Source organism: Oryctolagus cuniculus, chromosome 5 (assembly GCF_964237555.1).
Source record: "Oryctolagus cuniculus chromosome 5, mOryCun1.1, whole genome shotgun sequence".
NCBI classification, from domain to species: Eukaryota; Metazoa; Chordata; class Mammalia; order Lagomorpha; family Leporidae; genus Oryctolagus; species Oryctolagus cuniculus.
The window spans coordinates 82,731,909-82,749,137 of record NC_091436.1 but is presented as its reverse complement, the minus strand read 5'-3'; the positions used below and the strand labels follow the sequence as shown (position 1 = coordinate 82,749,137).

At 44.1% G+C, this 17,229-nt stretch overlaps 1 protein-coding gene across 1 annotated transcript in view; it reads right to left on the bottom strand.

The window, feature by feature from the left end:
• The window catches only part of MDN1 (midasin AAA ATPase 1), a 175,544-nt gene that overhangs the window by 132,643 nt on the left and 25,672 nt on the right, over nucleotides 1-17,229 (bottom strand). The window contains exons 9-12 of the mRNA XM_008263214.4: nucleotides 15,831-15,945; nucleotides 5,415-5,608; nucleotides 4,401-4,482; nucleotides 1,020-1,115 (exon numbers count right to left, since the gene is read on the bottom strand). Coding sequence (XP_008261436.2) covers nucleotides 1,020-1,115; nucleotides 4,401-4,482; nucleotides 5,415-5,608; nucleotides 15,831-15,945 — 487 coding nt within the window. The remainder of the gene's footprint in view (nucleotides 1-1,019; nucleotides 1,116-4,400; nucleotides 4,483-5,414; nucleotides 5,609-15,830; nucleotides 15,946-17,229) is intronic.

The following is a 17,229-nucleotide window of genomic DNA, read 5'->3' as shown; positions in this document are numbered from 1 at the left end:
GCAGGTATTCATTGATATTATCCCTTTTTAAATGATCATTTAAAGCATTTTTAAAGCTGTTTCATTTATTTATTTGAAAAGTGACAGAAAAAGAAGGAGAGGCAGAGAGAAGACAGAGAGAGCTCAATCTTTCAACTGCTGGTTCACTCCCCAAATGTCTGAAACAGCCAGAATAGAGCAAGCCAGGCCAAAGCCACAAGCCAGAAACTCCATTCAGGTCTCTCGTGTGGTGGCAAGAACCCAAGTACTTGGGTAATCTTATCCACTGCCTTCCTAGCACATTATCAGAAAGCTGGATAGGAAGTGGACTAGCTAGGATTTGAACTGGCATCATGAACGCATGATGCAAGTGTCCCATGTAGCAGCTTAACCTGCTGCACCGCAATGCCTGACCCCATTCCTTTTTTATTTTAATGTTTATTTATAAACAGAAGAGAGAGAAAGATCTCCAATCTGCTGTTTCACTCCCTAGATGCCCATAATAACCAGGGTTGCAGCAGGACAAAGCCAGGAGCCCTAAACTCCATCTGGGTCTCCCATGTAGGTGGCAGGGCTCAAGCATGTAAGCCATCATTTGCTATCTCCTACAATGCACTAGCAGCAAACTGGGACCAGAGCAGAGTACCTGGGACTTGAAAAAACACTAATATGGGATGCAGATGTCCAAAGAGGTTGGTTCATCTGCTGCAGTACAACACCTGCCCAGTACTAATTAGTCTTTTCAATGTTCTTGAGGTTTGAAAAGTATTAGTAAAATAAGAGGAAAAACAAATGTACTCTACAGACACAGTTTTAGTCCTTAGTCTATAATGCAAAGAATGCGATAGGGCACAGAGAAGCTCACTGTAAAAATGTGGAACATATGCTGTACCTAGAGGATATTGCAAATTTTATTTCCTTGACAGACAGCTATTTACATTTATAGGAGTCAACACTGCAAAAGTTTTTTAAGGTATGGAGCGGACACAGTAAGCTAAATATCTCAGCTTCCTTTCAATAGTAAATGCAGCACTACTTACCTTTTTCTTAGAAATATTTAATTTGCTTCCGATAATTTCCGCCATTTTCAGTTTGTTTGAATGCTCAGAAAGCATTGCTGTGAAACAGTCCAGAGCCTATTAAAATAAACAAGGTAAATGCCAAATGAATTTTAAAATAATACATTAATCACAAAGTTATCGCTATCCTGACCGCAGAAGGAACATAAAATCCAGCAGAAACATTTCTGCATGACTGAAGGGAGTACAAATGAAAAATCCACCCTTAACGCAGGACTTTATCCCAACGGAGAGACAAAAATGCCAACAACCAAGAAGAATTTACTATTGAGTTACAGAGAAGGAGAGGTAGAGAGACAGAGAGAGAGAAGGATCTTCCATCCACTGGTTCACTCTCCAAATGGCCGCAACAGCCATGGTTGGGCCAGGCCAAAGCTAGGGGCCAGGAGCTTCAGGTCTCCCAAGTGGATTCAGAGGCCACAGCAACTGGGTCATAAGCAGAGAGCTGGATCGGAAGAAGAGTAGCCAGTACTAGAACTGGCACCTGTATGGAATGCCAGCGCTGCAAGCAGAGGCTTAGCCTACTATGCTGGCCCCCAAGGAATGTTATTTCATTATCTGCTTTAACATATTATCCCACTTTCAACAATATTTACTATATTATATATATGTATTAATATTTGTACATGAATGTGCATAGCAATATTATTCATAATAGCCAAATGTCCACAAAGAAACAAAAATCATGTGGTGTAACAGCATAATGAAGTATCATTTAGCCTTAAAATGATGGATGCACTGATTGACACTACAATATAGGTTAACCATGAAAATATGCTGAATGAAGCAGAGAGATACAAGAGGCTACATGCTGGGACCTGTGCATTGGCTTATTGGGTAAAGCTGCTGCCTACCGAGCCAAAATCCCATATGGGCGCCAGTTCAAGTCACAGCTGCTCCACTTCTGATCTAGCTCTCCACTATGGCCTGGGAAAGCAGTAGAAAATGGCCCAAGTCCTTGGGCCCCTGCACCTATGTGGGAGACAGGGAAGAAGCTCCTGGCTCCGGATTGGTGCAGCTCTAGCCATTGCGGCCAATTGGGGAGTGAACCAGCGGATGGAAGACCTTTCTCTCTCTGCTTCTCCTTTTCTCTATGTGTAACTCTGACTTTCAAATAAATAAATCTTAAAAAAAGAGGCTGTCTGAATCCATTAATATGAAATGGCCAGAACCAGAAAATTTACAAAGAGGTAGACCAGCCTGTCCCAGGGGCTACAGGGGAAGGGAAATTGCAATGCCAGCTAAGGGGTATGGGATTTCTCACTAGGGTGATAAAAACATTCTACAACACACAGTGGTGATGGTGGCCTAATTCTGTATATAATTTTAAAACAGAACATGAAGCACTTGGGGCTGGCGCTGTGGTATAGTGGGTAAAGCCACTGCCTGCAGTGCCAACAGCCCATATGGGCACCAGTTCGAGTCCCAGCCACTCCACTTCCAATCCAGCTTCCTGCTTTGGCCTGGGAAAGCAGTAAAAGATGGCCCAAGTCTTTGGGCCACTGCACCCGCATGGGAGACCTGGAATCAGCTCCTTGCTCCTGGCTTTGGATTAGTACAGCTCCAGCAGCTGCAGCCAACTGGGGAGTGAACCATCAGATGGAAGAACTCTGTCTCCTCTCTGCAACTCTGCCTTTCAAATACATAAATAAATATTAAAATAAACAAAAAAACATGAAGTACACACTTTAAAAAAGTGAATTTAACAGTATGTAGAGTTTATCTCAATAAACACACAGCATTTTAAAACAGTGAATAAAGATAAGAACCATACCAATGCCTCAATTTTATCAGAAAAGTACAATGTATTCTGAGAAAGATGAGCAATGTATGAGACTGAGAAGGAGAGCTGACTACAGAATGGAGGAGAGAAATAAAGACGGCCATACAGCCTTTCAGGGTGCAGCTAAGTGAAGGTGTGAACTCCAAATGAGCTAGCTTTTTACTGGAGGTCCCTGACTAAATACAAAGAGATGCCACAAACCAAACCGGGTCACTATACTCTCCTCAATCCCAGCTGACAGGAACCAGAGCACGTTGAAAACCCAAAAATGTCAATGTTATTAAGACCCACAGATGTTAGGCAATAGTACCTTAGGCAGGAATAAATCTCTTTTGTTCCTACTGAATGTGGTCGAGGTGTAATTCAGTATTCCCTCACACAAAACATATTTTCCCTCCAAGGTTATGCTTTTTGTTTGTTTTTGCTTTGTTTTTAAAGATTTATTTATTCATTTGAAAGGTAGAATTAGAGAGGCAGAGGCAGAGAGAGAAAGAGAGACAAAGAGACAGAGACAGAGAGGTCTTCTGTCCACTGGTTCATTCCCTAGAGGATCACAACGGCCACGGCTGCACCGATCCAAAGCCTCCTCCGGGTCTCCCATGTGGGTGTAGGGGCCCAAGTCCTTGGGCTATCTTCTACTGCTTTCCCAGGCCATAGCAGAGAGCTGGATCGAAAGTGGAGCAGCCGGGACTCAAACCAGCACCCATACGGGATGCTGTCACTGCAGACTGCAGCCTGACTCGCTATGCCACAGCACTGGTCCCCCAAGGTTATGCTTTGTAACTAGCACTCATTTCTCTGGATTAAAGATAAAAGCACAAGTGAGGTGAAGTTGGAGGAATCCCACAAATACAACTTTACTAACCAAACTAAGACAAACATAAGCCTAGATGCTACACAAATCAGAAACACTTTATTATTTCATAACTTTGCTGTAGTGTTACCTGGGAGCTTTTCTTTTCATTTTACCTTCATTTTCAATACCTGTTGTACCCTGATCTCAAACTATAGTTCTTCTGAAATTAGCAATAATTTATGTTAAAAACCACAAAACTTTTATCATACTCCATCGGTTTTAAGGCAATGTACATTCACTTTAGCTAGTTAAGGATAATAAACAAGACTAGACAAAAGAAAAAATCTAAACTATCAAGAGACAGAAACCAACAGTCTTATAGAACAAGGAGATAACAAGCAGAAAGACTGTATTTTTTTTTTTTTTTTTTTTTTTTGATAGGCAGTGTTAGTGTGAGAGAGAGACAGAGAGAAAGGTCTTCCTTCTGTTGGTTCACCACTCAAATGGGGGCTACGGCCAGTGCACTGCGCCGATCCAAAGCCAGGAGCCAGGTGCTTCATCCTGGTCTCCCGTGCGGGTGCAGGGCACAAGCACCTGGGTCATCCTCCACTGCACTCCCAGGCCACAGCAGAGAGCTGGACTGGAAGAGAAGCAACTGAGACAGAACCGGGTCCCCAACCAGGACTATAACACGGGGTGCCGGTGCCACAGGCGGAGGATTAGTCTAGTGAGCCGCGGCGCCAGCCAAAAGAATGTATCTTACCTCTTGAAAAATATTTAATGATGCTGAAGATGATGAACTGTCAAAGCTATGGGCAATTCTATTACACCAATTTAGTAGATCCCTGAAAAAAAAAATAAAGGTTAAGAAATATAAGATCTTACTTAGGTCAAAGACTTTGCCTCCCTGACGTGTACAGCAACTCTATATCTCTTTCTTCTGGCAATGTGAAGATAAAAAATGTTAGAGGAGAAGCTAAGTGGGGTTCCCGGTCCTTACTCCTATCAGGAAATGATCTATCACTCACTTCTGTCCATCCATGCCAGACAAAGTAGCAGCAAAGAGGGAAGCAACTAACTCAGATCAAAATGCAGGGAACAGCCCATTCATTCTCTCTTGTCAAAGGGCAAGCCAATCATTGAGAACTGAGAGCAAAGGCATAGAACTTTAGAGCAAAAGACAAGAAGGCTTATTTAAGACTCCGTATGTCACAGCCAGCGTGGTGAGGCAGTGGGTTAAGTTACCGCCTATGACATCAGCATCCCATACAAGCACCTGTTTGAGTGCTGGCTGCTCCATTTCCAATCCAGCTCCCTGCTAATACTCCTCGGAAGGCAGCAAATGATGGCCCAGGTATGGAGGCCCGTGCTGTCCATGAGGAAGACCTCACTGGAGTTCCTAGATCCTACTTTGGCCTGCAGCCACTGCAGCCTTTTGGGAAATGAAGTAGTAGGTGGAAGATAGCTTCCAAACAATTAATCAATCAATCTCTCTTACTCTGCTTTTCAAATAAATAAAAAGATGCCATATGTCAAGAAAGAACATCTACTGAATGAATTACATTAATAAATATTCGTGTTTGTCTTTAAGTTATTTTTAAAGCTAAAAATAATATTTCTTTTACCAAGTTTTCCCAATAAGTAACTAGATCTGAAAAAAGGAATCAAAAACCATCAAGAAACTCAGAAGTTTAATTCCCAAACCTGATCTCTCAAACCAATAGTTTCTAGCTGCAGTTTTTAAAATATCAACTCAAAAAAGTAATTAGCTCAGTACCTGAGAGACAATTCTCTTCCCTCAAGGACTGGCCTTGTGTTTTCTCTTCGGGCTTCTGAAGCTTCCTCAGATGCCTGATGACATCCTAGAGCACTGTCATTCCGATAGGGATGTTTCTCTCCAGTAAGCTGAAGATAAATGTCAAGCAGGTGACCAGTTACTGCTGCAAGGCTAGGATACCCACTCTGTAGAACCTGAAAGAGAACAAAGAAAGCCAAGAAAATCTAGCAGCCAGTCCAGTGAGTTTTAAAAGCACATGGGCCTGCGTCGTGGCTCACTTGGCTAATCCTCCGCCTATGGCGCCGGCACCCAGGGTTCTAGTCCCGCTTGCTCCTCTTCCAGTCCAGCCCTCTGCTGTGGCCCAGGAGGGCAGTGGAGGATAGCCCAGGTACTTGGGTCCCTGCTCCCGCATGGGAGACCGGGAGGAAGTATCCGGCTCCTGGCTTCGGATCAGCACAGCATCAGCAGTGGTGGCCATTAGGGGAGTGAACCAACGGAAGGAAGACCTTTCTCTCTGTCTCTCTCTCACTGTCTATAACTCTCTCTCTCTTTGCCTGGCAAAAAATAAAATAAAATAAAGACATATATTAAAAAAAAGCACATATAAACTGCTACTGATGCTACCTGACCAAAAAATGAGTTTCTTTATGAAATTAGTCAACTTTACCAAGTTTAAGAACTTGCACTCTGGGACAGGCACTTGCTGCAGCAGTTAAATTGCTGTTTGGAAGACCTGTATCCCATAGAGGAGTGCCTGTTTTGGGTCCTAGCTCCTCCCCTCCTGATCCAGGTTCCTGGTACTGCACCCTGGGAGGCAGCAGGTTACATCTCGAGTACCTGGATCCCTGTCAACTACCTGGGAGATCCAGGTGGTATGTATACCAGGCTCCTGGTTTTTGCCTAGCTCTGATCCAGCTATTGGTGGATATTTGGGAAGTGAACCAATTGAAAAATGAAAACAGAAATTGTTTTTTAAAGTTCACTCTAACCCACCCACCCCACCTGATTCAAATGCCCTAACTTTATTCACTACCCAAAAGTCAATGATCAAGGCCAGCTTTGTGACAAAGTGCTGCTAACTGGAATGTATCGGAGCACTGGTTCAAGTTCCAGCTATTCCACTTCTGATCCTGCTCCTGCTAAAGGGTCTGAAAGAGCCGCGGATGATGACCTAAATCCTTAGGCCCCGCCACTTATATAGAAAAACCAGATGGAGCTACTGGCTACTGGCTTAGACTAGCCCAGCCTTAGCCGATGTGGCTATGCGCAGAGGTTGGAAGATCTCTCTCTCTCTCTCTCTCTCTGTATGTATGTATGTATGTATTTGTCTCTCTTGCAAACAAATAAATATTTAAAAAACTGAAAACAAAAGCTCGGTTATCTGTAAATATCATCATCTATAATATAGCTCAGCACGGTAAAAGTCAGATGGTAAAAGGGCCTCCAAGAAGTCAACATTAAGTTCCAAGGCCAAAGAATCTGCTAAAGAATTAATGGGGTGGATACAGTGGTACAGTGGATTAAATTGCTACTTAGGACATCTTTATCACATATTGGAGGGCCAGTTCAAGTCCTGGCTACTCCACTTCCAATTTACCTTTCTGTTATTGCATCCTGGGAGGCAGTATGATGGCTCAAGCACTTGGGCCTCTGTCACCCACACAGGAAACCCAGATAGAATTCTGAGCCCCCGGTTTCAGCCTGGCTATGTCGGAACTTGAGGAGTGAACCATAAAACAGATCTCTCTCTCTCTCTTCGTGTGTGTGTGTGTGTGTCTGTAACTATGCTTTTCAAGTACATGGAAATAATAAATTTTTGTTTTATACAAAAAGAACCTTTAAGTACTATTTTTTTTTTTTTTTTGACAGGCAGAGTGGACAGTGAGAGAGAGAGACAGAGAGAAAGGTCTTCCTTTTGCCGTTGGTTCACCCTCCAATGGCCGCCGCGGCCGGCGCGCTGCAGCCGTCGCACCGCGCTGATCCGATGGCAGGAGCCAGGAGCCAGGTGCTTTTCCTGGTCTCCCATGGGGTGCAGGGCCCAAGCACCTGGGCCATCCTCCACTGCACTCCCTGGCCACAGCAGAGGGCTGGCCTGGAAGAGGGGCAACCGGGACAGAATCCGGCGCCCCGACCGGGACTAGAACCCGGTGTGCCGGCGCCACTAGGCGGAGGATTAGCCTAGTGAGCCGCGGCGCCGGCCCCTTTAAGTACTATTTATTCTTACTTCAAATACAAGGTTCACCATGTAATTTCTGTCAAAATCAAATCAGAAGTTAAAAGGAATAGAAAAAAACAATTTTTTAAGCAGACCACAATGAACAAAGCTATGTTAGATCCTGAAAAAGAAAAGGTTATCATTAAAAAGCAAACAAAAAGTAGACAAGAGAATCAGAATCAAAGATGTAGTCCTAGTAATTTAAGAGCCATTGATAATTTACTACAGCATAATACACAATATTTGGTATTCTAGATACTTGTTCCAAGGCTTTTTGATTGGATATATTCTGTCAAGTGTGTTTGAGAAGGCAGAGAATTATAAGCATATCAGGTATTTTCCCAGCCAATTATTTCAAATTAGCTTATAAATAATAATGGGAATTCAATTTATACATGTGATAACCACATATTATATAGATATTATATATGTGATCACATATTTACAAAAGTAAAAGATTTAAAACCTTAATAGTATCATCTCAATGGTAGAACTTAAAGATTTCATTGCTTCATACTTTTTTACTGGAGACTGTCACAACAAATTTTTAATCACAAATATTTCTGATCCAGTAAAAATGACACAGGAGAAGAGAATACAATACACAAATTCAGAGGATTCAAATATGGAGGAATACAGAGGGAGCTTACTGCTCTAGCCTAGGGGAAGACAATTTAAAAAAAAAAGTGGGGCGAGTGCAATCTAAGGGAAGAGTCAGGAAGAAAAATGCAAAAGAAACTCTATGCAAATCAGAAGGACACTGTGGACCTACATGGAGGGTGTGGATGTGCATAATTCTCAGGACCCCAGCAGCCCACAGCCTCGGCACCAGCTTTGGAGGGTGATGCAATATTAGACTGCAGCAGCCCAAGCCACTGACAATAAAGCTACAGGAGGAGCCTGGGGTGAGTCCAGCACGGAGCCCTATGAGGGACAGTGTACCTGCCAACCTAGAGGAAACAAAAGGGGACATGTTTCTCTCTCCCCGACCAGCCTGTAACTAGCTGAGAGAGGGCGGGCGCTGTTTCGGACATGCGTAACAGCTGTGCCAGCTTGTGTCTGCGGACCCAGCAAAAAGCAGAAAGGAGGTATTTGAGTCTGGCTGGGAGAACTGACAGGGGGCTAGGAGCTCATGACTGTGGGAGCCTTTTGTGCAGAGACTGTGAAAACACTGTGACTGTGTGGGAGGGCTCAGGGTGTGACTGGATCTTTTGGCAGTCACTGTGGGTGGCTCCCTGATTCCCTGGTAAGCGTCACTGCCACGGGATCCAGGCTAACACCGAGGACTGCATGTATCCTTTGTGTGGTTCTTGTGGAAGTGTGGATGAATATTGCACCAACAAGGGCTGGCAGTCAGGAATTGGTCTCCTTGTAGGAGAGGAAGTGAATGTGAGACTGAGCCAACGAAGCTGATCAAAACTTCCCTCTGGTAAAAAAAAAAAAGGAGATTTACCATGCCCAACATGGGTATCACCTAGGACACTGCCCAGTCCCTGGAACACTGAACAGAGCTCCATGGCCACACCCAGCACATGCCTCCTTGTATTCACTGAAAGAACAGACAGTCCACTAAGACACAGAGGCATAGTTCAAAGACAAAATCCATCCCAAGTATCTCCATAAATGCCTAAAAATAAATGCAGAAATTCAAGAAACAAGAGGAAGGAAGACAGCATGATCCCCCAAAAGGAACACAACACTTCAATACTAGAATCTGAAGAAATGCCAGTAACAGAATTCAAAAAATTGACTGTGGAATTACTTAGAAATAATCAGGAGGGTCAGCGCCATGGCTCACTGGCTAATCCTCCACCTGTGGCACTGGCACACCGGGTTCTAGTCCCGGTTGGGGCGCCGGATTCTGTCCCGGTCGCTCCTCTTCCAGTCCAGCTCTCTGCTGTGGCCCGGGAGGGCAGTGGAGGATGGCCCAGGTCCTTGGGCCCTGCACCCGCATGGGAGACCAGGAGGAAGCACCTGTCTCCTGGCTTCAGATCAATGCAGTGCACCGGCCACAGTGCATCGACCGAAGCGGCCATTTGGGGGGTGAACCAACAGAAAAGGAAGATCTTTCTCTCTGTCTCTCTCTCTCACTATCTAACTCTGCCTGTCAAAAAATAAATAAAGAAGAAATAATCAGGAGTGCAGGTGCTATGGCATAGCAAGTAAAGCAACCACCTTCAGTGCCAGCATCCCATATGGGCACTGGTTCATGTCCTGGATGCTCCACATCTGATCCAGCTCTCTGCTATGGCCTGGGAAGGCAACGGAGGATGGTTCAAGTCTTTGGGGCCCTACACCCATGTGGGAGACCCAGAGGAAGCTTCTGGATCCTGACTCTGCATCAGCGCAGCTCCGGCCATTGCAGCGATCTGGGAATGAACCAGTGGATGGAAGACCTCTCTTTCTTTGCCTCTCCTTATGTGCCTGTGTAATTCTGACTTTCAAATAAATAAATCTTTAAAAAAAAAAAAAAAAGAAAGAAATTGGAAAGTCACCAAATAAATGACCTATCAATGCATCTCAAGGACAAAATTGACATACCATTGGCCCAACTAACAAAGAAAAAAGAAACACAAACCAATAAAATTAGAGATAAAAAAGCAAATGTAACAACAGACATCACAGAAATAAAAAGAATTATCAGAAATTAATGACAAGAACTGCATGCCGGGGGCCATGCTGTGGCATAACAGGTAAAGCTGACACCTGCAGTGCCAGCATCCCACATGGGCACCAGTTCAAGTCCCAGATGCTTTTCTTTGTTAGTTGGGCCAACAGTATGTCAATTTTCTTTAGTTTTTCAAAAAACAACGCTTTGTTTCTTTGATCTTTTGTAATTTTTTTTGTTTGCAATTTTGTTTATTCTCTAATTTTAATTATTTCTTTCCTCCTATTAGTTTTGGGTTTGATTTGTTGTTGTTTTTCTAGGTCCTTTAGATGCACTGAGAGCTCATTTAATCAACCCAAAAGTCCATCAATTGACAAGCAGATTAAAGAAATTATGGAATATGTACTCTATGAGATACTACACAGCAGTTAAAAAAAATGAAATCCTGGCCGGTGCTGTGGCTCACCTGGCTAATCCTCCGCCTGCGGCGCCGGCACCTCGGGTTCTAGTCCCGGTTGGGGCGCCGGATTCTGTCCCGGTCGCTCCTCTTCCAGTCCAGCTCTCTGCTGTGGCCTGGGAGAGCAGTGGAGGATGGCCCAGGTCCTTGGGTCCTGCACCCGCATGGGAGACCAGGAGGAAGCACCTGGCTCCTGGCTTCATATCGGCGCAGCACGCCGGCTGTAGTGGCCACTTAGGGGGTGAACCAATGGAATAAGGAAGATCTTTCTCTCTGTCTCTCTCTCTCACTGTCTAATTCTGCCTGTCAAAAAAAAATCAGAATAGGAGAGGGAAGAGGAAGTAGGGTAGGAGTACGGTGGGGCAAGGAGAGTGAGTATGGTGGGAAGAATCACTATGCTCCTAAAGTTGTATTTATGAAATGTATAAAGTTTGCCTACCTTAAACAAAATTTTTCTGGGCAAAAAAAAATTAACAATTTTAATGAATCTTTTTTTTTTTATTTGACAGGTAGAGTTATAGACAGTGAGAGAGAGAGAGAGACAGAGAGAAAGGGCTTCCTTCTGTTGATTCCCTGCCAAGTGGCCGCTACAGCCTACACTGCGCTGATCTGAAGCCAGGAGCCAGGTGCTTCTTCCTGGTCTCCCATGCGGGTGCAGGGCCCAAGGACCTGGGCCATCCTCCACTGCCCTCCCTGGCCACAGCAGAGAGCTGGACTGGAAGAAGAGCGACCGGGACTAGAGCCCGGCGCCCATATGGGATGCCGGCACCACAGGCGGAGGATTAACCAAGTGAGCCACAGCGCCGGCCCTGAAACTTTCAAATATACAATATATATTTTTGGGTATGGAGGAAACATTTACAAAATTAGTGACCTACATGGGCATAAAAAAAGTTAATTTATGTTTCATGTCAGGTTCGTTGGTACATAATTTCAATCTTTCTATACTGGAAGATTCACTGTCTTAGTTTTGACAAATAATACATTCATGTAACCATTATCAAAAACAAAATACAATTTCCATTACTCCCAAAACACATAGTAACTTTGTGCCCCTTATGCAATCAGCCCGTTCCGCACAGGACACTGATATATTACAGCATATATCAGTTGCTCACTCCTTAATGCTGAGAGGGAATTCCATTATATTGTGGGGAGCAACTCGGACTAAGACTGTTACTGGAATTAAGACTTATTCTATGCATCTGCTCTCCCACAATATGGCGCTGAGAAGGGAGTAACAGCTTCTACACAGCTGCCTCCAGTTCAACCAAGAAACTGTAGGACCTGCTCCTGATTGGAGGAGAGCAGCGTACTCGGCGTGTGGGTAGCAGAGTTGGGATTGGTGGAAGAGGACTATAAAGGAGGAGAGAGACGGCATGCACCAGGAACATCTAAGGGGAACACCTGTGCAGCCCCCGAGAGAGCCGGCCGGCGGTGTGCCGCTCCCCTGCAGAAGTGGGGAAAGTGGCCAGGGGGAACCGCCCTTCCACGGAGGTGGAAGGGTCGGTAGCCAACCCGGGAAGAACCAGCAGCAAACCCGGGGAGGGCCGAGCAGACAAAAGAACAGCGCAGGGTCCTGTGTCGTTCCTCTGTGAAGAGGGGGAGCGACATATATGATCACGTATTACATTTATGATCAGGAAAAAAACTAATTTTATATGGAAAAAAACTTTGTCAACACTTTAATAAAAGTTAAAAATCAGCTATTTGGAAAAAAAGGTTCTGAGCAGCAAAGCTTTTACCATTCACTAAATACTCATTTTCTACCTTAGGGGAAGAAAATTAACCTTTTCTTCACTAATAACATAAATGTCAAAAATCAAACACAATTATGACTCATGGTTCTATTACTAATTTGATGGGTATTTGGCAATTCATCTCCTGAGCAAGCATTTATGAAGTACCTATTTTTGTATCAGACATTGTTTCAGGGAAGGGGAAACAAAATTAGTAAGGCATGCCCAAAAAGTTCCATCCGGTGTGCGATGTCATATGAAAGCAAATCAGGTTTACACCAAGAAGGACATCGCCAGTCCCACTTGAGGGACCCCAAAGTGTGATGGAGATGTGCTTAACGCAGGTTACCAGTGGATGTAAGCAGACACTGGCAGCAGACAGAAGTAGGCCATCTAATATTCATGACAATTTAAGAGACCTAGGACCCCCAGTTACATTCTACAATACAAGGGGAGACAAGGTTTGAGAAAATGCCAGGGCCAAGTTCCTGGCACTTAGTATGTGTGATATTAGTACTCTGTAAACATCTCAGTTTTTAAAGATACAATTTGCCATTTCAGAAAGAACTCAAAGACAATCTTTCTAAGCATAAGAGTTGGCAGCAACAGAAATATAGCTGTGTTCCCCATGAACTCGGCATATGAGATTTTGTTTCTGATATAATACACACAAGGGTTATAGCCACCAGACAATTATTCAGGAGTGTTATCAGCAATGATTAACAAGTATGGAAGCTCAAAAAAAAGTTTCACAAATCAACATCTAAATCTGACAAATAGGAAATAAATGAGAGAATGAATGCACCTGTTGCATTTCTGATGAGCAGATGATCCTGCTATTGCTCATGACAGGAATAGAAAGATGAGCCCTGGCCTTTATTTCAAACACGAAATAATAAAAGAGTGTCTGTGAAATACTCTTAATTCTCTCAATGCTGAATCAATCAAATCCACATGTGAACTTCAGGCCTCTCCTTTAAAAGAACTGGCTGAGAAATTTAAAAACTAAATACTTAAATGTCTACAACTAGGAAAAAAAAGCTGCATGATGACAGAGCAATCCACCAAACATTCCTATGTGCCAGGCATTTGGTGGCCTTTAGATTGAAAACATGAGTAAGTTTCTGGAGGAACCTATAGTTAGAGCAGTAAAATGAAGGAAAAAGACACAGCAAAAAAATATACAACTGTAACCTGGAGGGAGATAAACTCACAACTGTCTGTACACAGAAGTATAAAATCACTGCCAGGGGCGGTGCTGTGGCATAATGGGTAAAGCTGCCTTCTGCAGTGCCAGCATCCCATATGGGCGCCTGTTCAGGTCCCGGCTGCTCCACTTCCAATTAGCTCTCTGCTATGGCCTGGGAAAGCAGTAAAAGATGGCCCAAGTCACTGGGCCCCTTCACCTGCGTGGGAGATCCAAAATAAACTCCTGGCTCCTGGCTTCGGATTGGCGCAGCTCTGGCCGTTGCAGCCAACTGGGGAGTGAACTAACAGTTGGAAAACCTTTCTGTCTCTGTGTGTGTAACTCTTTCAAATAAATAAATAAATCTTAAAAAAATAAAAACACTGTTAATATTCTTAGAGATAACATGATCAATCTTTTCCCAGGAATATGGTAAATTAAAGACCTTGAAACTCTCTACTGATAACTAAAATGCTAAAAGTATTTGAGAAGGTTGTCTTGTATCACATTATCTATGAATTTACATCAAGAAAGGCAGGGGACAGCATAGTGGAGTAGCAGTAAAGCTGCCTCCTGCAGTGCCAGTATCCCATATGGGCACATGTTTTGAGAACTGGCTGCTCCTCTTCTGATCCAGCTCTCTGCCGTGGCCTGGGAAAACATTGAAGGATGGCCCAAGTGCTTGGGCCCCTGCAACTGTGTGGGAGACCCAGAAGAGGCTTCTGGCTTCAGATTGTCCCAGCTCCAGCTATTGAAACCATTTTGGGGCCAGCGCCACAGCTCAATAGGCTAATCCTCCACCTAGCGGCGCCGGCACACCGGGTTCTAGTCCCAGTCGGGGCGCCGGATTCTTTCCCGGTCACCCCTCTTCCAGGCCAGCTCTCTGCTATGGCCCAGGAGTGCAGTGGAGGATGGCCCAAGTGCTTGGGCCTTGCACCCCATGGGAGACCAGGAGAAGCACCTGGCTCCTGCCTTCGGATCAGTGCGGTGCGCCGGCCACAGCGCGGCGGCCATTGGAGGGTGAACCAACGGCAAAAGGAAGACCTTTCTCTCTGTCTCTCTCTCTCTCTCACTGTCCACTCTGTCAAAAAAAAAAAAAAAGAAAAGAAACCATTTTGGGGCGTGAACCAGTGGATGGAAGACCCCTCTCTCTCTCTCTGCCTATGCCTCTCTAACTCTGCCTTTCAAATAAATAAATAATTCTTTAAAAAAAAAAGAAAAAAAAAGGCAAAGTATCCATTTCATGTGTGAATGACCACTGTCAATGCTTTATTTGCTGCTTTCCATGGTGAAGCACCAAGGAATGGGAACCTTTCAAGTGAGAAGATAAATACAATGGGAAATGGGGAGTTTGAGATTTCTATATTGAGGAATACTACTTAGTGGTCTAGGATAACTAACAATACTAAATACTGAATCAATGTATAAGATCTATGAAATAATTCATCTTAATTGTCATTGCCCAGATCAAATTGTGCACTAGGTTGCTGAGTGTGAAAGAAACAACAGTTATCAATCTACGCAGCAAAAGTTCCTATGGAGGGACAGGCATTTGGCCTAGCAGTTACACTTGAGATACTCCCATCCCATATCAGAGTGCTTGGGTTTTGAATCCCCAATCTGCTTCCAATTCAACTTCCTGTTGATGTAAACCCTAGGAGGCAGCAGGTGATGGCTCAAGTACCTGGGTCCCTGCCACCTATGTGGGAGACCCAGATTGAATTCCGAGCTTCTATCTTTAGCTTGGCCCAACCCTGGCTATTGCAGATAGGAAAATAATCCAGGAACTGGAAAATCTCATCCTCTCTCTGTCTCTGTTTTCAAAATAAATTTAAAAAACAAAAACAAAAAAATCCTATGGGGACAATAGGAAAATTTAAATATGGTCTAAGAATTAAATAATACTGAGGAACTACTGTTCATTTTATAGCAGATACTAAAATTATTATGACTATAGGGGAAAATTCCCCTTAAAGTTTTAGAGGTACACACTAAAGTATTAGGGATAAAATGTTAGAGGGTTTGCTTTCCAACATATTAACAAAGAAAATAATAAATGAAGCAAATTTAATCTCATGTATCACACATAGTGGTAAACCTAGGTTGATTAATATTTTAGTGGTTCATAATACCATTTCCTCTATTTTCACATAAATTTACAATATTTCACAATAAAAATAAAAGTATTGATACTTTCTAATGCTCACATACCTCATTCAGTTCTGTTTTATCCAGGTTATCCAAGCGAATTTTGGTCCAATATTTGTCTAGCAAAGTGGCATGACTATTTAGCGGTCGATACCAATTTCCTCCACAGCTCAACAGTCTGTTTCAAAATATACAACAGTCACACAAAATTATTATTTTCATCTTGAATTACTGCAATCCCGCATATACATAAGGAATACATTCCAAGATCCACTTGGAAAACAGAAGAAAATACTAAAACCTGTATATTTGTTTATTTTTCCCTACATATGCATACTTTTGGTAAAGCTTAGCTTATAAATAAGGCAGAGTAGGATATTATCCACCATGATAGCAGTATGCTGTAATAATGCTATTCTGAACAGTTTGTTAAATGTTTGGACCAGGACAGGTAACTAGAACAGCAGAAACAGAAACCACAGGTAAGAAACTACCAGGCCAGCGCTGCAGCTCAACAGGCTAATCCTCCACCTAGCGGCGCCGGCACACTGGGTTCTAGTCCCGGTCAGGGTGCCAGATTCTGTCCCGGTTGCCCCTCTTCCAGGCCAGCTCTCTGCTATGGTCCAGGAGTGCAGTGGAGGATGGCCCAAGTGCTTGGGCCCTGCACCCCATGGGAGACCAGGAGAAGCACCTGGCTCCTGCCTTCAGATCAGCGCGGTGCGCCGGCTGCAGTGCGCTGGCTGCAGCGCGCCAGCCACGGTGGCCATTGGAGGGTGAACCAACGGCAAAGGAAGACCTTTCTCTCTGTCTCTCTCTCTCACTGTCCACTCTGCCTGTCAAAAAAAAAAAAAAAAAAAGGCCGGCGCCGCGGCTCACTAGGCTAATCCTCCGCCTAGCGGCGCCGGCACACCGGGTTCTAGTCCCGGTCGGGGCGCCGGATTCTGTCCCGGTTGCCCCTCTTCCAGGCCAGCCCTCTGCTGTGGCCAGGGAGTGCAGTGGAGGATGGCCCAGGTGCTTGGGCCCTGCACCCCATGGGAGACCAGGAAAAGCACCTGGCTCCTGGCTCCTGCCATCGGATCAGCGTGGTGCGCCGGCCGCAGCGCGCCGGCCACGGCAGCCATTGGAGGGTGAACCAACGGCAAAGGAAGACCTTTCTCTCTGTCTCTCTCTCTCACTGTCCACTCTGCCTGTCAAAAAAAAAAAAAAAAAAAAAAAACTACCACATACCCCTGCTTGTGACCTGCCATATATTATGAATAACATAACCCCTTCTGCCAGATTCTATTCTATTGGGCTTACAGGACACATGAAAAACAAAAGGTTGACAAATGACCCACATCTGACTCTCTGTTTATAAAGGAGACATACAGTTTTAAGCAACTTATTTTCAAATCGCATATCATTCTGAGATGTTTTGATCTCACTGATAATGTACTTCTTCTTTAAAGGAGAAATAACTTCA